This window comes from Asterias amurensis, chromosome 17, assembly GCF_032118995.1.
Source record: "Asterias amurensis chromosome 17, ASM3211899v1".
Taxonomy (NCBI): Eukaryota; Metazoa; Echinodermata; class Asteroidea; order Forcipulatida; family Asteriidae; genus Asterias; species Asterias amurensis.
The window spans coordinates 12,287,399-12,314,277 of record NC_092664.1 but is presented as its reverse complement, the minus strand read 5'-3'; the positions used below and the strand labels follow the sequence as shown (position 1 = coordinate 12,314,277).

At 37.3% G+C, this 26,879-nt stretch overlaps 1 protein-coding gene across 1 annotated transcript in view; it reads right to left on the bottom strand.

Annotated features, from left to right (window-relative positions):
* Window positions 1–23,873, bottom strand: part of LOC139949900 (adenylate cyclase type 3-like) — a 75,510-nt gene extending 51,637 nt beyond the window's left edge. The window contains exons 1-2 of the mRNA XM_071948471.1: window positions 22,323–23,873; window positions 1,676–1,825 (exon numbers count right to left, since the gene is read on the bottom strand). Of these exons, the coding sequence (XP_071804572.1) occupies window positions 1,676–1,825; window positions 22,323–22,991 (819 nt within the window). The 5' untranslated portion in view covers window positions 22,992–23,873. The remainder of the gene's footprint in view (window positions 1–1,675; window positions 1,826–22,322) is intronic.
* Window positions 23,874–26,879: the final 3,006 nt, after the last annotated feature.

Below are 26,879 nucleotides of genomic sequence, written 5' to 3'. Positions count from 1 at the left end.
AAACTGGACGTAACAAACCCTAAACATGACTTGACATGCTTTCTGAAAGTGAAATAAGTTAGAGAAAATTAAGGAGTGGGGACGAGTTTATCGTTTTTATTTAGTTTGTACGATATAGGGTTCCAGAGATATGGGATGTATGGAGGTTTGTTCCTAGAGCAGCGTGAACATGAACGCGGTCAGAAATTGTGTCGTTTGTCGTTCAAATTTCGCGAGATGCAATAAGTCCAAAGTGACAATAAAACAAAACCAGACCTGCCAAGTCTCACGCATTAGGCGTGAGACTCACGCATTTGGGCTCTGTCTCACGCTCACACGCACATCAACCATTATTGGGGCGAGATCGGGAAAAAAAATTAACGACATTTTTTGTACAAAATTTGTACAAACAGAGCGCAAAATTGCAGATTGCGCACGCGTTTGCTCATCCAGTAGGTTCAGCTCAAATTCGGCAGAGCGCAAAACGCTTATTGCGCACAAGTTTGTTCCGATTCTTTTAGCAAATTCGTTGAAATGCGCTCCACTAGCGAAGACACAACAGGCAGAAGAAGTGAGCGATTGATTTTGGACATCATTTTTAGTCTATTTTTTTCAAGTTTGGAAGGATATAATCTGACACAATCGAACCTCCACATTAACCATCAACATCTCCTGTGTACCTCAAGTGAGTTTTAATTATTCTGAGGAGGCTTTTGATGCATTTTGAAACACTTTTTGTCCACAATTAAATTTCACATTGTTTTATTTATTTATAAAAAAAAAAAAAAAAAAAAAAAAAGGTTGGGCGGCGATTTAAAAAGGCCTTCTTAAACTGGCAATTTTTTTCCGGGGGGATGGGGGTTGAGCTTTGAAAAATCTCACATATAGCTAGCCTCTGGACTTGGCATCTCTGCCTGCAAAACACTTTTTTGACGTTCACGTTAAGTGCTCCCGTTATACATGCAGCCTATTGACCAGAAAGTTTACAAGACCAATTCAGATGAGAATAAACTAAAAAGAGGCCTACGCTCTTACCACCCCCGCCCCCCCCCCCCCCCCGAAAAAAACAAAACAGTAGATAAATTAGATTTGTGGCACACAGCATGTTCCAAAAACTCGCTTTACTTATAGTGCTGTAGCAACGCTATGTATCGTGGGACGTAAAAATGTCATTTTTGACGATGTTTTGTAAAAAGGAAATGCAAGCATTATGAATGAATATTGAGTGTGTGGAGAAAGTTTTGGTAGTGTAGTACAAAAGAAACTTTAGTTATTGCTGGCTAACGGTCAGTTTCACCTATCAACGCTGATTTGAAAAACGTGTAACGTTAGGGAGGCCCAACATATTAGACCCCTATAAGGATCACGGGGGAGCCTTATAGTTTCTAGATGCATAAGGTACGTTGTCTAACCCAAAACGAGGTGGGTACAGCCACTGCAAGTAGTGGTGGACGTGCGAAATAGCTTCATTTTGGGTTAGAATTATGACGCCATGCATAAATATTGAGAGAGGCGTATAACACTCTCACCCACATTTCGAAATATTTGTGTAAAGGATTTTTATATCCTAGCGGGGTGCCGCGCGAAGCGCGGCATCCCGCTAGTGAGTGTCAAGTGCCTTGAAATGCTATTACCGTACAACGGAAGGGGTTTCTAAAATTGTCTGTTACCTACTGTGTTACCTACTGTTACTTACCTGTTGTGTGCTCTGTTCCTGTAGAGTCAGTTTGATTTCTAAGGCGGCTTTGGTTTCAATGAATGCCTTTCTCTGCTTCCTATCCGCCATTAAAAACAAGATACATCCGATGAGCATGGAGCATGCGTAGAGCAATAGGTTCGCGGCAAGCTGTAAAGAAACAAAACCGGTAGAATGAAAACAAGACCGTTAAAAGGCGAACAAAAAGATACATCAATATCCCAATTGCATCTAGTGTATTGTTAGGAAAAAAAATCAATTCTGTAATGTTCCTTCAAAAGTCATTAGGTACAATAAATTTGAAACGATGATGAAAAAATTCTCCACATTTTTCTTTTACGCAAAAATGTATTTTGAAAAAGTGGTAAGCCTGCTAAAGGTTTTACAATTAATCATTAATGTCAAAGCATAACTATTGTTTTCTTGGCAACTTTCTGATTTTTTGTAATTTGTATTTGTAATTAAAGTGTTCAATAATATTAATATGTGTGTATGACGCAAAGATACCCCAACAGTCCTTTCCATTTTTATGTAAACAAACAAATATTAATGCCGAAGCAAAGTTATTTTCACAACTTTGTTCATGATTTCATTATTTAAAATTGTTTATGCGCATAAATGATGGTTTCCCTGTATTACGCAATTTAGTTTTGGGTTGCAGTGAGATTTTTAATAATCCTTCAGTGAAAAAAAAATAAAGAAATTTAAAAGTTTAAATGGACACAAATGTTATAGATTTCCCCGTCAAATAACCCAACATTGTTAACACCCTGCTCAATCAATTTCGTTTGAAATGTATTGCAACGTTGCATTGGCATTCGCCAGTTCTTCAATAACTATTCAAATAAGATCATTCAATTTCGTTCCGCGAGACTCTTTCAATTCACAGGCAACATCCATGAAGAGAATCCATGTTTAACGTTCACTTCTTTTGCATCGACAAATTTATCATATGCTACCATAGTGGTCTTATGGCTTGCACAGCTTGCTTGGTTGACTCCGAGTTGCCTGCAAAACTAGCCTCGTGTGACAAGGCATTAAAGGGATTTGGTTCTTTTTTGTAGGACACAAAATACAATGTGAACAGAGTTACATTAATTTGAAGATTATGATGGTATGAAGCCTCCCTTTAAATACTACTTGCTGAGGTGCTGCATTTTTACGAGTAATACAAGTCACACAAAAAAAATTCGTCTCAGGGGACGACAATTATTCTAGCATGAATAACGTGACATTGTTTTACTAATTTCTCAAAAACTATAACCTCAAGAAGTAATATTTGAAGGTAAGCTTTCTACTATCATTATCTTCAAACGGTGTAAATTAATGTAAATCTGTGGACATTGCGTGTTGTGTTACAAAAAATACACAGATTCTTGAACGGATCCAAGATGATGTTGCACTTTTTTGTGATATTTAATTTCATCCAAGCCCTGCACATAATTATTTCATTATGTGATCATTATAATAAATTACAACTTGACAACGAAAATCAACAAGACGAATTCGGACTCAACTAATTCAATACCGACTGCAAATTGTAGCAATGCTTTTAAATGAGTCGGGTTGTCACGACTTCACTATTAAATTATTGTGTAAACTTTTCTTCTGCATCTGTTTACTCATGGATGTGCAAGATTCGTTTCAAACTCATGTATTTATTCAAAGACGAGTAAAAATATACTGTTAAAAAACGTCGAGACCGTCCGGTTCTTTTCGGAGGCAACACTCCATTAAAAGAGAATTACACAGGGGATTGCATACTTGCCACTTTACTGTTGTTTTTACTTATAAGTCACATGCCCATAACAAATTTAACATGCAAATTTAACATCTTTCATAACCGTTGCGGTACCCGCTGCCATAGCATAGGATTCGAACTGCCTCTAGCTACCGGGTAATCTCGGTAGTCTAGTTGGTAAGACGCTGCTCTAGAATTGCAAGGGTCGTGGGTTCGAATCCCACCCGAGTAACATTTTGTTCACATGACTCGGGTACACAGTGCTGACACACATCGGTGTATGGGTAAAAACCAAAATTGTCCATACTTCATAAGAATTCTACATCAGTAGGCATGATATTTGGTCCTTGGAAACAAGAAGGGACATTTGATTGAGTAAAGTCGGGTACACAGTGCTGACACACATCGGTGTATGGGTAAAAACCAAAATTGTCCATACTTCATAAGAATTCTACATCAGTAGGCATGATATTTGGTCCTTGGAAACAAGAAGGGACATTTGATTGAGTAAAGTCGGGTACACAGTGCTGACACACATCGGTGTATGAGTAAAAACCAAAATTGGCCATACTTCATAAGAATTCTACATCAGTAGGCATGATATTTGGTCCTTGGAAACAAGTAGGGACATTTGATTGAGTAAAGTCGGGTACACAGTGCTGACACACATCGGTGTATGAGTAAAAACCAAAATTGTCCATACTTCATAAGAATTCTACATCAGTAGGCATGATATTTGGTCCTTGGAAACAAGTAGGGACATTTGATTGAGTAAAGTCGGGTACACAGTGCTGACACACATCGGTGTATGGGTAAAAACCAAAATTGTCCATACTTCATAAGAATTCTACATCAGTAGGCATGATATTTGGTCCTTGGAAACAAGAAGGGACATTTGATTGAGTAAAGTCGGGTACACAGTGCAATAATGTTCTCCGAGAACAAGCCTTGGACAAATCCAAGTTTTATTCCATTTAATTCAACAAAGGCAACAGGTTTTGTGCCTTTTCTCTAATTTTTGTGGCGTTGTTGCATTATAATTTAGTTCCTTAATTGTTAACCTTGTAAAGTTATACCTTTAAAACTTCTCTTAATTAACTGGTGTATATTCTGGCTGTCAATTTATGTTGTTACCGTGTTTCAAAAAGGGCTATAATTTGGATCGTCATTAAAAGGAAAACAAAAACTGTGTTAAAGAAGGTCTTCTCACTTGGTTAATCCTAACATCAATACTTCCTCACCGAAATATTGGATTTGAATTTGACACCTCAGCTGGGGTCTCGAATTCAAGCATCTGAAAGCACACAACCTGTGGAAATTTGAGCTCAATGGGTCGTCGAAGTTGCGAGAAAATATTGGAAGAAATAACCCTTATCGCACAAGTTGGGTGCTTTCAGATTCTTGAATTCGAGACCTCAGCTGAGGTCTCGAATTCAATTCAAATATTTTAGTGAGAAATTATTTCTTTCTCAAAACCTACTTACTTCAGAGGGAGCCGTTTCTCACAATGTTGTATACTATCAACAGCTCTCCATTGCTCGTTACCAAGTGAGTTTTTATGCTGACAGATATTTTGAATAATTAGTTTCCAGTGCCTTTGGTAATACACATGATGTGGCATACATCCTATAACAAGTTGTATAAACACAGAGACCAGTGTCACGGGAATGGAGAGTGGATCGTGCAATTACTGTATGTTAGGAGCTTTAAAATATATAATGAGCAACCATGCAACGGTAATTAAAGACACTGGACACTATTGGTAATTGTCAAAGACCAGTCTTCTCACTTGCTGTATCTCAACATAATGCATACAAAAACAAACCTGTGAAAAATTGAGCTCAATCGGTCATCGAAGATGCGACATATAAAGATGCAAGAAAAACACCCTTGTCACACGATGTTGTGTGCTTTCAGATGCTTGATTTCGAGACCTCAAGTTCTAAATCTGCAGTCTCGAAACCAAACTCGTGGAATATTTCTTCATTCTCGAAAACTACTCCATCAAACTCTCTCCATTACTCGTTATCAAGTAAGGTTGATAATAATCATTATTTTGAGTAATTACCAATAGTGTCCACTGCCTTTACAGGCCCATCCCTTTATTACATTGTAAACCAACGGGTATTTATTAATTTGTCTCCTATTGCTTTGAAGTTATACAGCTTCTTTTTATATTCTCATAACAAGCACAATACACAACTTATTGTTCCACTAACACATTAAAAACCCCCACAACACATGCTGCTCATTACAGGAACTACAAAATAACATAAATGAAAACACAGTTATATTTTACACAATGATCATGATTTGGTCACAAAGGGACGCATACATTTGGTGAGAAAATAATACGACTTCATTTAGAAATTAAAGATCGGTTTGTCATATTCACGCAAAGACATGTGTAAGCCTTGTTAAACCCGTAAACTGAAGGGCCCTTCCCTTAAAGGAACACGTTGCCTTGGATCGGTCGAGTTGGTCTTTGAAAAGCGTTTGTAACCGTTTTTTATAAAATGCATATGGGTAGAAAGATGTTGTAAAAGTAGAATACAATGATCCACACAAACATGCCTCGAAATTGCGTGGTTTTCCTTTTAACTTGTCAACTAACACGTCGGCCATTTATGGGGGTCAAAATTTTGACTCCCATAAATGGCCGACCATGTTAGTTCGCTTAGTAGAAGGAAAACCACGCAATTTCGAGGCAAACTTGTGTGGACCATTGTATTCTACTTTTAAAACATCTTTCCAACCGTTTGCATTTTATAAAAAACGGTTACAAATGCTTTTGTTTTGACCAACTCGTCCGATCCAAGGCAACGTGTTCCTTTAACAACATCACAAATCAGCCTTCTGTATAAAATGAATAATGCACATCCAATAGTAATGCTTAATTTTTATAGTTGCACTTAAACTATGGCTGACATTTTGGTTAGTCTCGTTTTGATGGTCAGGAATATATGTAGGCTATTTAAAGAATCGGCCGAGGATTTCTCTCCAATAGCCCCATGACATCCATTTTAAGTATTGTATACACGATTAACAACATGTACACTAGTATCCATTAATGACGTCACTAATGCGTTAAGTGCACCGTGCAGTCCACATGATGAAGGGATGGTTGAAGTGCTTGTTTTAAAGGCTTCTATCATTTTACACGATGGTAATACGCAGCTGCTAGCTTCCATTGGTACCTGCACACAAATAAAGTAAAGTTTGGATCAAGTACAGTGATTCCGAGCATAAGGATTTTGGTTCGGTAAAAGTAAACATTTAGTTATATGTAATTTGTCACAGTTTTGTTTTTCTTCTTTTTATCTACGAAATTACTGGAAACGGATTTAAAACGGTCATAGCTATTTATTTGATCTACTTTCATCGTTGACGAGTATAGAAGATTCCTTCGTGAAAATTTACTTAAATTTTTATTTTTACCATAATTATTTGGAATTCAATTGTTAACATAAAATCCTATTTTTTTTTTTTTTTTTTTTTTTTTTGGGGGGGGGGGGGGGTGACAATAAGCTCGTCACCTTGTGATTAAGTGGTTGGCTTCACGGCACCTTAACTTCAAACAACAGCAGCAGCAGCAACAGCAACAACGACGACGACGACAACGACAACGACACCGACACCGACAACTACAACGACAACGACAACGACAACGGCAACAACAACAACAACAACAACAACAACAACAACAACAACGACAACGACAACGACAACAACAGCTGCAACACAGCAGCAGAAACGACAACGACACAAAACAACAGCAAAGCACCAATCACTACACCGGTTAGGCACTACTAAATATCAATGTAGTCTATATTTTGTATAATAACATTGTGGGAATCTGGTACAACTTCAGATATTGTGTATTACCAAAAACACATCGTTTCCCCTTTGTCTCGAAACCACTGGCCTTCTCTAAAAATAGCTCAACTTTTGTTTCGAGAATACAGTTAAGGCCAAGTTAAACAAGAAACATGTTTAGCGTCCCCGCCCGCTTCCTTTTTACAGGCCGCCTCCTTTTTTTCTTGTTTTTTATTTTTATTTTTGTATGCACATTTTTTTTAAACATTTTCTTTATGATTTTTTAAGGGTTACTTTAAACGATCTCAGCTAGAACAATCTGAATGTCTTGTCTGAATGTCTTGACCAAAATGTTCATTTAAGTATTGTGTGCTTCAGCAGTAGAAAAATCAATAAATATTTGAAATTTTAACAAAGAATGGCGGCCGTCTTGAAATAAAAAATAAAAAATAAAAAGCCCCTCCTCCTTCCTTTTTTTTTTAGAAACCCGGACGCTAAACATGTTTCTTTTTTTTTACTCGGCCTAAACACCAGAGACTTCATACCATAGTTGTTTATTGTGAAAAAGCTATACGGCACTGCATTAACCTATTCCCTAATGCAAAAGCCACCACCACCAACAACATGCTGTCAATGGTGGACTTTTCAACATCCCTAGCAACTCATACCAATTCTTCAGTCTCCATGACAACGAAAGATCAGGTAAAACCTGTTGATCAGCCGTTGTCGTGGCAACGGTTGGTCCTAACACTGTTTCCCAACGTGGAGGCCAAAACTGCGTGTAAGGAAAACAAAATGGCTTCAGTGATATTATAGTAACCACGTCAACAGGGGCTTGCTTTACGTCAGTGGGTCTGAACGCGAGGAATTGTAATTTTTATTATAATTTGCATGTTTATTGTTGTATTCTGTTCCCATGGTAAAACATAAATAATATCAGCCTTCAGATCATATTCGCCTGGATACCTAATCGATATTATTGATAACAATACATGGGAGAGCAACCACTTGCTGTTGATTGAGTTAACCTGCGTCATTAGTCCAAATAATATTCAATGAGCGCTCTGTTTGCACCGTCTGCCACAACTGGAAGGACAATAATTACGACAACAGAAATATTCAGGAATATTTTAAGAAAACCAACAATGAGATCGAGGTTCTGACATACTTGATCGAACGTCATGGCCCATTTTGAAGGCTTAATATATTGAAATTTGCATTGGGGATAAATAATTTTAAGTTTGGTTTAACCCATCCACCGGTGTGCCTGTAAATATTCTGTAAAAGATTTATCTTGAATGTGTTTTTAAAAGCAATGGACACTATTTGTAACTACTCAAAATAATTTGTTAGCATACACATTTACTTGGTAACGAGCAATGTAGAGCTGTCGATGGTATAACACATTGAGAGAAACAGCTCCGTCTGAAGTAACGTAGTGTTTGAGAAAGAGTCAGTTTAATATTAAAAGACTGCATGCCTGAAGCCTTTTTACGCATATGAACGCATACACAATTTATGCAACAAAGGTGTTTTTTTTTCTTCTTTCGGTTTTCTGGTGAAACTGCGATCCGACCAACTGTGTCAAAATGTTCACAAGGTTGTTATTTTATGCATTTGTTGGGATACACCAAGTGAGAAGACTTGTCTTTGACATTACCAAAGGTTTCCAGTGCCGTTATTCGCGTCGATATGAATACCGCTGAGAGACAAAACAACTGCGAGTTTTTTAGGCTACAACAATACTGCTACACACACGTTAAGCATTTTACAGCAGTTTGGGTGCTCCACTACACGAAGATTCTATCTCTTTCATAGTTGCAACCTCCATTTGTACTTAATTTATTTAGCAGGGACACATATTGCTTTTAGAAACGGGTCAACCTCTAAATTGCTCCACATTTGTCATTGTTGATATGACTACGCATACAAATATATATAGCCATATTTATAGAGTTTCTGAAAAAAAAAAAAAAAATAGTTTCTGTTGCAGCTATTGTTCATGTTGGTGTTTCCGATGTGGTTATTGTCAATGTTTGTTGTTAAAGCCAAATATTGGACACATTCTAAACAGAACAAAAATTAAAAGTTCACACAGATTGACAAATAACCTACAGGGTTTACAGAAGGTAATGGTGAAAGACTTCCCTTGAAATATTATTCCATGAAATTCTTTACTCTTTGAGAAAACATTAAAACAATTATCAATTATCGATATCGAGAATAACGGGTTTATTTCAAACACATTTAATGACAAGGCGAAACGTGCGGAAATAAGGGTGGGTTTTCCCGTTATTTTCTCCCGACTCCGGTGACCGATTGAGCCTTAATTTCCACAGGTTTGTTATTTTATATATGACATTTTTTATACACGAAGTGTGGGCCTTTGGAAAATGCTGTTTACCGATGCTGTGCGATTGCTTTAACACTCATCTGCGGCTACATTCTTTTAACGGATAAGTGTGGGTGTTTTTGTTTTGTTTTCCTTTCTACGATTTACCAGGACCCTTTTTGAAATATTGCTTGCATGGCTAGAACCGTAGATTCGGGAAAACTACAAGCTTCTTGTTAGTATAATATTGCATGTACAATATGCTAATGGTAAAACGTAGTTATAACTAGATTATGTCCATATCCATAATTTGCATCCATCATTCATATACAATGTTCTGTATGTTACTTGTATTGCTTATGAGTCAACTCGGTCCCAAGTCAACTCGGTCCCAGTCAACTCGGTCCCAAGTCAACTCGGTCCCAAGTCAACTCGGTCCCAAGTCAACTCGGTTCCAATTGAATTGGAAAAAAAACTACTGTCCTTTGACTTTGTACATAAATTGGGATAAGTGTGCACCAATGTTCGGGGTATAATGAAAATAGTGTTTGGTCGAAAATAAATAACAAATATAATATTGTTCAATTATTATAACTTGGGTTGCGGTCCCTCCCCGCCCTCCCTCCCACCCGTGCAAGCTTCCCTGCCTTGGGACCGAGTTGTCTTGGGACCGAGTTGTCTTGGGACCGAGTTGACTTGGGACCGAGTTGACTTGGGACCGAGTTGACTTGGGACCGAGATGACTTGGGACCGAGTTGACTGGGACCGACTTGTCTTGGGACCGAGTTGACCGGTACCCCTTGTATTTGGTGCATAGTCCGTTGAATAATTTTTGATACGGAACCATCCCAACTCATTAGAGATAGTCATTATAACATGGTGTTACCGCAAAGCTTTCCATATAATTTTCAAATGAATTCCACAAGAAATGTGGACCAGAAAACAATAATGGTCCACAAAAAAACAGGGTTTTGGAACACTACGTGGACTTAAACACGCCCACAAAGCGTTTTGACCAGTGTTGAAAACATGATTAGCCTTCATTGATTGATTAGAGCAAAGGAATGTCCACAATACTAACTGCAACACACTGCTATACGCGTATTGCTTATTCTTTTCTTTTTAGAACAGCAATCTGTCGAAAACAAAATCGTTTCAAAGATAAGGCCATACGTTGGTAAAGTCCCCATTTTGTGAATGTTGCTGCCAAATATTTGTATCAATTCATTCATAACTTATATTTGATTGATTCTTTCATTTATTGTTGTTTGTTAATTTTGTTTCGTTTCTTAAAGTTGTTGATTAGTTCTAATTGTTTATTTATTTAATTTGTTTTAATGTAATTTGCTATTTAGCAGCTATGATTAGCTTTTCACTTTTTTTCCAGATATGAACCACTAGTCATGATTCTAATAACCACACCATTGTTGACTGCATCGCTGAAAGCAGGGTCTGACGTCATGATTCTTAATATGCAAATGAGCTGGAGCTGACTGTACGTGAAGATAACTATACAAATATCACAATAATGTCCAAATATCACAATAATGAATCATAAAACATACAAGAAAACAGAACAAAGGGTGATAAGAGGAGGGCACCAGGAAAAAGCACAGGCTTTAGGCCTATACAGAGCCTGGACCCAGCATTCGGGTACTTTTTCAAATGTCCATAGATTTACATTAAACTTACAGGGTTTGAAGATAATGATAGTGGAAAGCTTCCCTTCAAATATTACTTACTGAGATGCTGTAGTTTTGAGAAATGAGTAAAACAATGCCATGAAAATACGTTAGTAAATGCTTGAAAAGATTTTCGTCTCATGAGACCAAAATTATTTCCATGACATTGTTCTACTCATTTCTCAAAAACTACAGCACCTCAGCACGTAATATTTTCAGGGAAGCTTTCTACTATCATTATCTTCAAACTGTGTAAGTTTAGTGTAAATCTGTGGACATGTGTTTTTGTCCTACGAAAAGTACATAAACCCTTTAAAATACTAATTAAGTAATATGCATGTGAAATTGTTTCAACGAACTCGGGAAAGTACTGAATATGCAGTCATATACACACATATCCTTTTCTAAAAAAGCTACATTGGCTCCCGGTGAAAGAGCGCATTCAATTCAAAATATTGGTGCATGTGTATAAATGCTTAAATGGACTTGCACCAGCATATCTTTCATCTTGTTTTTCTTTTCACATTCAAACTAGGGCTGGGCTTCGCTCAGCATCAGACAAAACCCGTCTTGCTGAAAATAAACCGAGCAGCAAATCTCTTCAATCCGCTGCATCTAAATCATTTTCCTTAGCCGCTCCAGGACTGTGGAACCATCTTCCCATCACAATACGCACCTCAATTTCACTGCCTACTTTCAAGAAAGCACTAAATAAAACATTTTTTTCCTTAGTGTCTGTTTATTACTTTATTGTTCATTTGTTGTATTATCTGCATTGCTATTGTTCGTTTAAAGCGCTGTGGTCTAAATGAAATGGCGCTATATAAAAACCCATTGTATTGTATTGTATTGTATATCGGTGTATGGGTACAAAACTAAATTAATATTCGTTAGGCCTACCCCTAATGAAAATTTAACATCTATGGTATACTGCTATGGCTCTAAACTGCTCTGAGCTAAGCCTTCAAGAAAGATCATTAAAAAACTGGCATGGCTCAAAGACATCAGGCTATCAACTTTTGTTTCTACAACAACATTGTACGTGTAGTCATATATCTGCCGGGAGTTAAAGGCAGTGGACACTATTGGTAATTACTCAAAATAATTATTAGCATAAAACCTTTCTTGGTGACAAGTAATGGGGAGAGGTTGGTGGTATAAAACATTGTGAGAAACGGCTCCCTCTGAAGTGCCATAGTTTTCGAGAAAGAAGTTATTTTCCACGAATTCGATTTCGAGACCTCAGATTTAGAACTTGAGGTCTCGAAATCAATCATCCAAACGCACACAACTTCGTGTTACAAGAGGGTTATTTTTATTTCATAATTATCTCGCAACATCTATGACTGATTGAGCTCAACTTTTCACAGGTTTGTTATGTTATGCATATGTTGAGACACATCTGTTGTGAAGGCTAGTCTTTGACAATTACCAATAGTGTCCACTGCCTTTAACTTATTATTTCATTTGTGAAGTTCCGCTTTCGTTTCATCTAAATTTTCATTCATTATCATCTTAACTAGACATGTTACTGCTGGTTCTGTGGTATACAAATTCACGATTTACCTCATTTTCACAGTGGGTCATTTTCTGCGTGTGACGTCATTGTCTGCATGTGACGTCAGTGTCAATATTAAATATTGCATTCTCTGATATCCTATAATAAAGTTGTAACTTTGTCATGTAGATGCGACGTTTTGAACAGGCTTAACATTCAAAACAATAATATGCTGTGGATTGGACAACATATATTAAATGGTAGCAGTTGAAAGACACTATTGGTAATTACTCAAAAAATTACTAGCGTTGACATTTACTTGGTAACGAGCAATGGAGAGCTGTTGATAGTAAAACAAAATCACTGTGAGAAACGACTCCCTCTGAAGGAGCACAGTTTATGAACAAGAGGTAATTTTCCTTCAAATAATGTAATACTTCAGCTGTAGTATGCTATTATATACATCTGAAAGTAATTGTACAACAAGGGGGTATTTTTGTTTACCATTCTCTTGCAAGTAGATGACCGATTGAGTCAAAGGTTTGTTATATTAGGCACAATGTTTTCATATACTAAGTGAAAATGCCGGTTACCAAAGTTACCAAAGGTGTATTGTGCTTTTAAATACGTAGATCGCGCACAGTTCGTTAACTTTTTAACAGGTGACATTGAGATGTGTTTTCGGCAGCTTCTATGGAATGGTATTACACGGAAGCTCTCCTCTTAAATTAAACAATCAGATATCAAAACCAATCAAGCAAAATGCATTTCTGTCTTCTGACAAACTTGAAAGAGTTTCTTACAACATAACTTCATTTTGGGAAAGTAAATTACTGCAGCCCCTGAAACACCTCGTCTCCAAATTAGATCTTTAGAGAAAAAAAGGGTATTATAACATTATGGATCGATACAATAAATAGCCTAAACCATTCAAACAAGCGGCATCCCTGTTTCCTTACAACCTCGAAAGGTTTTCTTGTAACACAATTGAATTAATTTTTTGGTAAAAAAAAATATCAGTGTAAGAAGTTGTCTTGCCATGCATGAATGTGTCATGTTTGATGAGAGGGGGGGGGGGGGGGGGGGGGGCAGCCAAAGGAACACCACCGTCCCCCAAAAGAGCTGCGAACAGTATACATAATTAAATAACGGATCGATTCGTCAAATAGCCCATAACGATTTCAAGCAAGCGACATCTCTGTTTCAAACCAACCTTGAAAATGTGTCTTTCCTTTCTACATAACGTAATCAATTATGCATGGAACATGGATTACTGTAAACGGTTGTGGGGCAGGGGCGCAACGGTGCAGCCCCCCCCCCACCCCGCCCCGCCCATATTTTACCAATCGCCATACAATGTGTTTGACAACGCTTTCTCCAAAATGAAAATGTCTCGTTAAAGGATGTGGATACCTTTTTGTAACACAAAACACAATGTGCACAGATTTCCCTTTAAATTACACCGTTTGAAGATAAAGACTCTAGTTGAAAGCTTTTCTTGAAATATTGCTTGGTGAGGTGGTGTAGTTTTTTGAAAAATTAGTAAAACAAGTCATGAAAAAAACTTTCGTCTCGGCTTTGGCATGAAAACTATTTTCGTGACTTGTTTTACTCACTTCTCAGAAACTACAGCATCTCAGCAAGTAATAAATAAAGGGAAGCATTTTACTATCATTATCTTCAAACTGTGTCAGTTAAGTGTAAATCTAATGAATTTGTGTTTAGTGTTACACAAATTACCCTATTCCCAGTGACTGTAAAGCATGTGAACTGGATCCCTTGAAAGTGAAGTGTTTCTAGTAAAGAACATCTTTTTAATAAACAGAATTTTCCAATGATGATAAAAAAAATAATATAGTTCAGTCTTTTACCCTGCGCCGATGTGTGATAAACACAGTGCACTAATTAAAAAAAAAAAAAAAAAAAAAAAAAAGTTGTTCGGCTGTAAGCTATTTTGTTTCCCATTCTAATCCCTTTTATGTACATGTTGAATGTCATAAAGCTCATTAGACGAGACATGTATCAGACGTGGAGGTCAATTAAAGGAAGGTATTGCTAAAACTATACTACACGTCTTCCTTTCTCGACGCCTAACTGAGGATGCCCGCATTAAAGAAATTTAAAGGCAAAATGACACGTTTGGTAATTGTTAAAGACCAGTCACTTGTTGTATCCCAACATACGCATACAATAACAAATGTATACAATTGGACTCAATTGGTCATCGAAGTTACAAGAGAATAGTGAAAGAAAAACACAACTGGTGCCAAATTTGTTTGCTTTCAGATACATAATAAAAGGCTTCAGTCATGAAGTATTTTAATATTTGAGTGAGAACTTACCCCTTTCACAAAAACTAAGTTACTTCAGAGGGACCCGTTTTCTCACCACGTTTTATTCTATCAATAGCTTACCATTGCTTGTTACTTTAGGTAAGTTTTTAAGCTAAAATATTTATTTTGAGTAATTACCAATAGTGTCCACTGCCTTTAAGGAGATGTTTTGAGCATGATCCTTCCGTCTCTCATTAGCCTTCCTTTTGAAGTCCTTCCCCGTCAATCGGAGCCGCAAGCACCGGGGCTTCATTGCAAACCCTTGAGGGATGTTTTGCAATCCAACATGTGTGGGTCATTTCATAATATTGAGTTGTAATTTTATACCACATTTTTGTGTTAAAAAGAAAAAAGAAAAAAAAAACGTCAATGGCCTGATGTTTCGACCCTTAGAAAATTCTTTTAAGAAGGCTAAAATGTTTCATTCTCGTGACTGTAGGTTTTTATGTATTTTTTTATTTATTTATGTTTGTTTGTTTCGTAATACCTTTTCTTATTTTTAAAGGTATCCCCACCCCCATCCCCACAAAAAGAAAAAAAGGAAAGAAAACAATTGCTATGCCCAATTTCATAAAGCTATTTATTGCAAAAGGCTGTTAATCAATTTATCAACTGAGTAAACAATTAGTGTGGGACCGGTGGCATTCGTATCAATTTAATGTTACGTGGTAATCTGTTTCTGCTAAGCAGGATTTGCCTGTGCTTAGCAAGAAGATTTTGTTGCTTACATTGCTTTATGAAATTGTGATTTGTGTATGCAAGTCGCTAGACACACAAGGCCTGAAGGCCGCTTCAAGGTGTGGGCTACAATCAACTTTATTTCCAGTTCGATACAGGTCATGTGGATGAAAATTACTTCTCTCTGGAAAACTACGTTACTATGTTTTATCCCATCAACCTCTCCCCATTACTCGTCACCAAGAAAGGTTTTACGTTAATAATTATATTGAGTAATTACCAACAGTGTCCACTGCCTTTAAGGGTACAAATGTCACGACCGGGCCTTGGTTAAGAGGGGTCCATAAAAATGCCATATCTGCGACAAATGCTGTCTTAACTCATTATTAAGTTCGCCAGTTAGCATCCGGTCCAACATTTAAACATGCCCTGATGCATGCGCCCTTTAAAACTGTATAAAGCGAAATAATGTTCTCTGGTTAAATTTAAAGGTCGAGGATGTCAAAACATGGAACCGGAATCTAACCTGCCGAACGTGATGACTTTAGGACACAACTCAGTGCCTATAAAGGACAGATTTTACAGATAAACACCCTGCAATGCCACTTAAAAAAAAAAAAAAAAAAAAAATACAGCAGCGGTAAAAAATTTCCATCAGAGAATATTTAAACAGCGCATTCAGAAACTTCTTGCTAGACATAGACACATACATAGACACATTCAATCTAAAAAAAAATGCAAAACTAATATCAAAGAATAACTTAGATCAGAGCAAATAACTTAGATCGGACATACCAGAATGTGAATTCGGTGCTATTATAGCCATTGGACACTTTCTGGACGGAACAAAATATCAAAACTTCACAGATTTATAAATAGCTTACAGGGTTTACAGAAGGTAATGTGAAAAGACTTCTCTTGGAATATTATTCCATGAAATTCTTTACTTTTGGAGAAAACAGTAAAACAATTATCAATTCTCGATATCGAGAATAACATATTCTTTTAAACATAATATGATGTCATCATGACACGGCGAAACGTGCGGAAACAAGGGTGGGTTTTCCCGTTATTTCCTCCCGACTCCGATGACCGATTTTGCCTAAATTTTCACAGATTTGTTATTTTATAATTTTTTATAAGTTGTCATACACGAAGTGTGGGCCTTTGGACAATACTGTTTACCGATGTTGTGTGATTGTTCAAACCGCTCGGCCATGCACGATTCTTCCAGCATGGTAATTTTTGTATACATTTGTTGTTATTATACCAAAATAGTTACAGTGCTATTATTTAACTGTGTGTTCAAATCCAAGCCTCTATCATCAATAACAACACATTCCTCCACAAAATGTCAATTGCATTGTTGCCCTGTCTGTTGGTGATCGATGCTGCTGCTGCACCTGTAATGGCAGCAATATTAACTTCACAGTTGAATTAGTCAACTTGTCAAATTGAATTCTTTAAAGTGTCAGGCAATAATGTTCACCTTTTCAATAATTTTTGTAAAAAAATCATTATTGTTTGATTCCGAAGTGATGGAAACAATAAACGATAGTGTTTTATAAACGTCGCAGGTGCACAGTTTACAAATAAAGACCGCACAATTACCTTCCAGACGATCTAATCGACTCGTCCGCATGACGTGACAAGGTTGATAAAATCATCAGATAATGTTGAAACAATATCAAATGATACACCAAAAGGGAAACTGACTAGGGACACAAATAATTACAACATGGAGAGACCGCTGGTTTGGGGCAAGATAGCCGAGTTCGCAGAGCGCCGACAGGTTAAAGACAGACCTGTGACAATTTGAGCTCAATCGGTCGTCGAATTTGCGAGATAATAATGAAAGAAAAAAAATACCCTTGTCACACAAAGTTGTGTGCTTTCTGGTGCTTGATTTCGAGACTTCAAATTTTAAATTTGTGGTCTCGAAATCAAATTCGTGGGAAATTACTTTTTTTCTCGAAAACTACGTCATTTCAGAGGGAGCTGTTTCTCACAATGTTTTATACCGTCAACCTCTCCCCATTACTCGTAATCAAGACATGTTTTATGATGATAATTATTTTGAGTAATTACCAATAGTGTCCACTGCCTTTAACACAGAGGTCGTAAGTTCAATCACACTATTGGTAGTTGTTAAAGAACAGTCTTCTCACTTGGTGTATCTCAACATAATTTATGCATAATTTAGTAAACCTGTAAAAATGTTGAACTCAATTGGTCGTCGAAGTGCAGATAAACACGGAAGGAAAAACACCCTTGTCACACGAAGTTATGCGCTTTCAGATGCTTGATTTCAAGACCTCAAAATGTAATTCTGAGGTCTCGAATAAAATGTCGTGGAAAATTTCTTCTTTCTCGAAAACTACGTTACTTCGGAGGGAGCCGTTTCTCACAATGTGTTATCAACAGCTCCACCTTGTTACCAAGTAAGGTTTTATGCTAATAATTATTACCAATAGTGTCCACTGCTTTTAACGCGCATGTCTCGTTATAGCACTTAGTTTCCCAAACATGCAACGTCAACACAATTATTAACTCAGCCAAAAAGTGCAGTCATCGTTTTATCAAACACTCACCAACAAGTACTGTCGAGTTTCTCGCCCTTCGCGAAGAAACACACTTTATCCCGATTAAACACCCAACTGCGACAAATTACACTTTTGTGCCATGATGTATTCAGTTTGTTTTGCCCAGTTTGTTTTCGCTTCATGTACATTAATCAATTTATCGTCTCTAATTTGCCGGCAGACAGACGTGAGTTTCGCGTAAATTGATTGATTAGTTTGTATTTTATTTTTAGTAATGCATTTATAAATATTATATCATCGGAGGGGACTCTTCTTCACTATGCAAGTCATATTTTGCTGTTTCATGTTTTATGCAAATGTTTGCAAAGTGCCTATGACAATATTGACCAAATGGGTCCCTTTCTCTTAAATTAAAAAATCCTTTATATAAAACCATAATATGGCTTTGATAATCCTTTTGAAAATGTTGATAACAGTAACGAAGGCCCTAAGAGTGTAATAAAAACACTATATTTTTGATTATGTGGAACTTTGGATGGCGGTAGAATCAATATATTTGCTTGGGTAGTTAGTGTTGATTCTGTCAGAATTATTTTTATGACACACAAATATGTTTTGATGTTCAAAGTGTGTGTACAGTAACAAGTGCAGACTATGGTTTTCTCCTTTATGCTTTGATTAGCTTCAACGGTTTGTGTCTTGATCGACGAAGGTGTATGTACTTTATGAATAGATGATCATGTGTTTTTATTTTAGGTGCGTGTGGCTATGAAGCAGGTGCATACACCACGTTTGGTTAATATTAGTTTTTACTGATCTTTTCAACCATCAGTGCTAGCGAAATTGATTTATGTTTGAAGTGTAACATGTTTGCCTCTGGAAATAAAAAAGTCCACAGAAACATCCTATATCTATGCAAAGTTTGAATGCAACTATCTCCAAACAAACTAACACTCTCCGCCATTTTGTGAAGTCAAAACATTTGGCTCAAGAAAATGGCGGACCATGTTCGTTGACGAAGTGAAATAAATTGTTTTTTTAAAAGCATTCTTTATGAGGATCATTATTCTACTTTATTATACATCTGTCCATTACCATATCATTTTTATATCGAACGCTTTCAGCCACAATTGCACAATCCAGGTCAACTTTTCCCTTTTAACGCGGCCATTTCAAACGGAAACGGTAGTAGCAAATTTAATTACATCTCCAACCTGGAATAAACAAGGAACCATAGCTCGTCGTTAGTTCCTCATGAACTACTAAATCAGTGTACGTGACTAAGCATTGCATTGACCAGAAAATGGGCTTTCGTGCCATTTTAATTTGATTAGTTCGTACTGAATCATCTTGAGAAAGACTGCCATTGGTCAGTATAATCACGTTTGTTAATAGTTATTACTCAAAACAAATACTAACTTAAAAACGACTTGGTAACGAGCACGTTGGAGAGCTCTTGATAGTACAAAATATTGTGGGAAACGACTCCCTCTGAAGTAATGTAGTTTTTGAGAAAGAGGTAATTTCTCACTAAAATAATAAAGGACTTCTAGCTAGAAGTCTTTTATTCCTATCTGAAAGCACACAAATTTGTCCAACAAGGGTGTTTTTTCTTTCATCATTTTCTCGCAACTTCGATGACCGATTGAGCCCAAATGTTCACAGGCTTGTTATTTTATGCATATGATGGGATACACCAAGTGAGAAGACTGGTCATTGACAATGTTACCAAACGTGTACAGTGCCTTTACATAAATAAATGATTGAAACTAGAAATCAAAATGCTGACGTGTATTTGAAGAACCAGTAGCCTCGAAGACCTGCCTGACTCTGAACAACACAACCATTCAAAGTGGTATGGAAAGCTGACGGATGGGTCTTTGACCACGCGCGTATGGTGTGCATTTTCCATTTTGCATTTTGTCAACTTAGAAAATGGCCGCCTGCGCGCATGCTGGGGCGCGTATAGACCTTTCTTTTGTTGATAAACAAACCGCCTTGGTTGGCATGGTCGGCCGAATGCTAGTAAAACACTCAATCGTATTAAGAGATGTTTTAACCAAATTCAACATTTTCTGCAAATTTTCAATTAATAAAATACCTCTCATAATTAGTTGTTTTGTTTAAAAACAAAAATCAACAAATTTTGTTATATTGTTACCCAAAATAGCGACCTTTTCTTGATTTTGCACTTATGGGAAAACAACAGAACTTCAAATGGGGCTTCTAGAGACTGCATGGGATGCTCCGCTAAAACTGTTTTACCAAGTCTATTGGAAACTGGAAAGTGCAGGGACAACAGAAAATAACAGAAGAAAGCTACAAAGATGCATTTTTTTGTTTAAAGGCACTGTACATGTTTGGTAATTGTCAATGACCAGTCTTCTCACTTAGTGTATCCCATCCTAAGCATAAAATAACAAGCCTGTGAAAATTTGGGCTCAATTGGTCATCGAAGTTGCAAGAAATTATGAAAGAAAAAACACCCTTGTTGGACGAATTTGTGTGCTTTTGTATATGATTAAAAGACTTCTAGCTAGAAGTCTTGTATTATTTTAGTGGGAAATTACCTCTTTCTCAAAAACTACGTTACTTCAGAGGGAACCGTTTCTCTCAGTATTTTATACTATCAATAGCTCTCCAATGCTCGTTACCAAGTCAGTTTTTAAGTTAATATTTGTTTTGAGTAATTACCAAACGTGTACCTTCCCTTTAATGTTGCAGATTAGAGCTGCTTGAGAAAGCAGAGAGTACCGGGGCTGATAAAAACTCTATGGGAACCTTACTGTTATACATTTGAAGCTCCTAGTCATACACTGCGCCTATTACTCTCAGCCAATGAGAGGTCTTCCTTTGACCTCAATGAGGGCGCTGTTTCAACGTGTGACGTAATGCAATGATTTTATCATAAACAATGGGAGGATCAGAGGAGGTGCGAGTGCGTAACTGGGTGTGAGTTTATAATTCCGTGGAGAGATAGTCTTGGGCAAGTGCGACTAGACTTGACCATAAACGAAGCCGTAGCACTCGAATTGATTATATCGAACAGGGCCCAGATTCATAGAGCTGCTAAGCACAACAAATCACTTAGCATGAAATTTATTCAATGATAAAAAGAGGATTACCAACCAAATTTATGTTTGTTGCATAATGCTTGGTACTGGTATTCAGCTGTTGTTTGATTATCCTGAAAATCACGTTGAAATTATATTGGTAATCCTGTTTTCATCAAGGAAGAAATTTCATGTTAAGCACATTTTTGTGCTTAGCAACTCTATGCAATTGGGCCCATGCATGGTCGCCAGTCAATCTCCCTTTGCTCTATGGTTTCTGGTTAGTCTAGTCGGTCTAGTCGAGTCTGGTCGCCACCTGAACTTGGTCCTAGATTTGATCATGGTGACAGCCCATTTGACAGCTCTATGAGCCGACATTAATGTGTCTTGCAAACGTTCTTCTGGTATCCTTGCTTTTCTAATGATATTCAATCTGAGCAAGATATTAAATGTTCGTGACATTTTAGTTGTGATGTTTGCCAATAATTGGATTGCACACGACCGCCATAATTGATGATAAACAATGGAAGAGTTCACCCGTGTACAACTCTCACAATGCACGTTAAAACAAAGATGGCGGTCAATGACGTCATGCTCGATCCACCTATTTACATCAACTCGACTGCTCTGTTACTATAAAGTTGCATATTAATGTTGTGATAATTTAAATGTTGCTTCATGATTTCCTTGTAAAATATTTACATTTTATTCATTGTTTTTCATTCTTAAAATATTAGTACTCGTTTTGTATCTTTCCGTGCAACTTATCTATCGTGTCTTGTCTGTGTCTAGTAGTTATCGATTTTTGTAAGAATAGTATTGTTATAGACTAGTCGATTACAATCGATTAGTCTATTTGATTTATAACTTAGACCTGTTGGTACGTTTGTTAAGTGCCTGAGCACAGGATATATATGCGCTATAGAAATAAACATTATTATTAAAGTATATAAATATAAAGTTGTACTTACCTGTAAGGCGAGGGTTTCGGTATGAATTTTAGAACGTAGAATCACGATGATACAATTGACAGTAACATTGACGATACTAAGGAACAGTATAATGCGAAGCCTCACCGGCAGCATGACGAACGAAGCAAATATAAAGAAAACCTGCCACCCCACCCCATCGCTAGGGGAGAGCGGATCATAGTACAAAATAGTGTCCACTATGCACTGAGCCGTTAGGACAATCCATACCACATAGGGCATGATGTGGACAAGGGTCCAATCTGAGATGAGTCTGTACTGGCAGAGTGCAAATATCATCACATTGGCGATGGCCGTTATCACCATAATCGCCAAGGCTTCTGTTAAGTTCTTATAGGCGTACATGGCGATGACCACGACGTTAAACAGCAGAGCAAACCCCGCTAAAACGGGCAAGGCGTCTCGCCTCTGCCTGGTGAAATAAGTCTGATATGTCGTCTCCATTGAGGTGGATTTGAACTGGTACTGGCAACATTTTGGTAAGCATCTCTCGTACGCGGCATTGAACGCTGAGGTTTTACTTTTCCGTCGCTGGTTCCTCTTCATCTTGGCGAGTTCCACGTCTGTGGTTCTCATTTCTAGGTCAGGTCCGGACTCTAGCTCCCGCGACATGATTGGGGTGTCTCTCCCGTACGAGCTTTTGCCTTTCATGGTGACGCTCAGTTCGCGGTGAATCCTCACTCTGAATCAATGTTTTATAGCGAACATCGTGGGTTGTAGACGACAGTGGTGCAAACCAATTTCTTGCGTTGTATCTAATAACAGTTCAATGTTTTAGAGCTATCATATTGAAGTGTAAACAGGAGAGTGGTGCGAACACTTTCTCCGGTGATGCAGGCAGTCAAGCCACTGTTGTAGTTTTCTCACTCACCTGAGCTCGACTTTGTATGTAATGCTGAGTGGTGTTCTGTAGTGTAGTGATCACAAATCAATATAGGCACAAACGGCACTATCGCTACGGCTCTATCAATTCAATTTACATTGAGTTGTTTTTTTCAAGAGTCGATAACTGATGCATCAACAGGTTTGATTTTCTTGAGAATGCTCGTCTTTGGAAACAATAAATATTCCTGGTTATTGCAAGATGAGCAAATTTCTTTCTGTAAACAAAAAGTCAAGTTTTCAAACCATCAGATGCAGATGGCAGACACCAGGTGTACGTGTCAAGTACAAATTAGGGTTGAAAATTACGTTTCTCCAACTACATTATTTTAGTTTTCACGTTTAATATTGATGTGTATCAATTCCTGATGTAGCACAATCGACGTAAAGCTAAGATTCGAATTTCACTAACAATAAAGAAACGTGTTTCTTTTTTACTTCAGAAATATTCCCACTCGTGCGTTTATCGCTCAATGTTTTCCCTCGTTAAGCGACTACACTTTCGTGTGGTCCCTGTTGAACAGGCTGGCCGTCTAATTATAGTCCCGAGCGACTCACACCGAACCGCTAATTGCAATTAAAAAACTGCAAGCGCTGGGGACCTTAGCAACCGCTCCGATCGGACTAACCGCTAGGGACGACGGTTGTTGGTGCAGGTAAAAGCTACTGGTTTGCTGCCAGGCGGCTAGGGAGTCCAAGTCTGAAAGCACCTGTCAAGTGAAAACATTCATTGACGTAGAGAATTCAGCTTCACTGATTGAGTTCAGATCAGAGAAATTATTTGATAGACTGGCTTCTCCATAACACATTTTTCATCATCTTGATGTGTTCGTTTCGACGCCCATCTAACGAGGGTATGATTAATCACCGGGACGTGATGGAGACCCCGATGGGTGGAACGGCTCGTTGACACGGCGTGGTGTCAGACAATCAATCTCAGCGTCAATGCCGTGCCTTGAAAAGGAATTAAAGACAGAGAATATAGATTAATATACGGTGTCTGACTGATTTGAATCAACAAGTGTAGTTCTTTTATAACTAGTATATGTTAATGATTAGGGGCCGACAAAGAAAACAAATACATTTTAAGAGTAGACCTTTTTGTTTTCAATTGTTAAAACAGTTTTGATATTACTTTAAGCCAGCCCCATCCTAGCCGCAACTTGTGTTTCTTAAAAATTTGAGCTCATTCGGTCGTCGAAGTTGCGAGACTATAATGAATGTAAAAACACCCTTGTCACACGAACTTGTGTGCCTTCAGATGCTTGATTTCGAGACCTCAAATTCTTAACTTGAGGTCTCAAAATCAAATTCGTGGAAATTACTCCTTTCTCGAAAACTACGTTACTTCAGAGGGAGCCGTTTCTCACAATGTTTTATACTATCAACTTATCCTCATTACTCCACTCCATTGGTCCACCATTTTGTTGAAACCAAGTTCATATGACTCAACAAAATTTAGGATAATTTTATATTTTCACGAAGAAAAAACACACAATTTTTCCTTATCTTCTGCCTTTAAATATGTTTGTTTTCCAACCGTAATAAGCCATTTTTGCGGAGTTAAGATGTATGGGGGGCACATCTTTTATGATGACAGTTTTTGTTGTTGATATTTGCCTTTCCCTGGACGGCCTCTGCTTGTTTGTTTTTTATTTTTGTATTGTCCAAAGAGATTAAATAGAACAATTAAATAAATAAATAAAATAAAAACCAGCCCCGAATCATGTGACTTAGCAACTGCCTCTTTAGTCTGAGGAATTTAAATGTAAGCGGTAGCGTGCCTATCAAGTAAGTCATTGTACCAGACGTTATTCAAATCTAACTCGTCCGATGCCATCGTGTACGTTCTAACCGACATATTATGTTCCCGCGAGCGGTACTTTGATCAATTTCTGACAACACAGAAGCTCCGACAGCAGTTTTCTCTTACAATCGTAATAATTGAAAATCATAATGTGTACAAAAGTATGTCAGACATACAACACCCGATCAGGCATGGTTTGGCAGTGTAACGACTCTTAGGTTGGCGTAGTTGATCGTGCCTCACCTTTCACCTCTGGGAACCCGGTTCGAATCATACCAGGGCCCAGTTTCATAAAGCCTGTAAGCACAAACATTAGCTTAGCATGAAATTTCTTCCTTGATACAAACTGGATTACCATCCAAATTTCCGTTTAATGCATATTTTGCTTGATACTGGTATTCAGCAGTTTTTTGTACTTATCCTGAAAATCTCGTGGCATTTTGGTTGGTTATCCTATCCTCACTGTTATTATCCCGAATTAAATTTCATGCTAAGCATTTTTTTGTGGTTACACGCTTTATGAAATTGGGTCCAGGACACTATTAGGATGGGGTCTTCAGTCCCTATCTGACATGTGTTTTTTTCTTCTTACTTTTTAAAAAAAAAAAAATTCGCAAATCCAAAACTGGCATTTGTTCATCATCTTCTTGTTTGGCTCTGATAAAGAGTGTTAAGCACATTATTCCTGATCGTGATTCACATCAGTGCGAGCAAAAATTCATTCCAATATCTCCCGGCATATTTTTCAGATTCAGTTACAGACTAAATGCAATTAAAGAGAACGAAATGAATCGTGTTTGAAATCCGATATTCACAGGTTACATGGCATAGTACAAACAAGTCAAACTATACCATCTGACATTCAACACATTCAATACGTTAACACTTTCTTTTGTAAAAACGATCAGTGAAGGTTTGTTCTAGTAGTATGTATTTAATGTACCAGTACTTCGTATGTGCTGCTTTTAAATAATTATTGATGTAATGCGCGGCTGATCATTCTTGTGGAATTAACGCAATATAAATCTCTAGTATTATTATTATTAAACATAAAGGAAAATTAAAGAATTAGTTTTGCTAACAAAACAGTAGCTGGCATTGTAAGCAATTTATGTAATCCACCATATATACATAAACTGCCAACCCTGTAGAAGTTTAAGATCTGGGTTACGAGAGAATAGTGAAAAACCGACTAAAAATTTTGCATTGCATCGATGCCACAAAATTAAAAATAAAACAATAAAACGCTTACTGAGCGATAAACTCCAAACGCAAAGTTAAATTCTTTATTTCTCATCAAATAATATGACATTTCAGAGAGAAATATTTCAAGGGATGTTTTCTACTATCATCATCTTTAGACCGTGTAAGTTTGACGCAAATCTCTGATCTTCACAATTTTGTTTTCTTACAAATTCTGTAACGTTCCTTTAAGTACAAAACAAAAATGATTAATAACAAAAGATATTGACTTGTTCCATCACGTTTTACAATTACGTACGTTGAAATGGTTGTGTGTATGAAAACAAGGAAGATAGGTGTCACTTAAAGACTATACATTATTGAACGGAAACTAAAACGAGCTTTCGAAGCATCAACTGTTTAATCATAATATAACATGTAATTAATAGTCTTTAAGTGCTATCACTGCCTTCCTTGTTAGACCCATCACTCAGACTACAACGGCTGTGTTTTATTACTGATTACTTCTGCATGCAAATAGTCTCATTATTGGGTAAAGCCCTGTTCTTACTTCCTTCGAATGCGATTACGAATTTTGACGTCTCAACTTAGCAACGAACAATTTGCAACAGTTAACCTGTGTTAAAAAAACAGCCATGTGGTGTCAA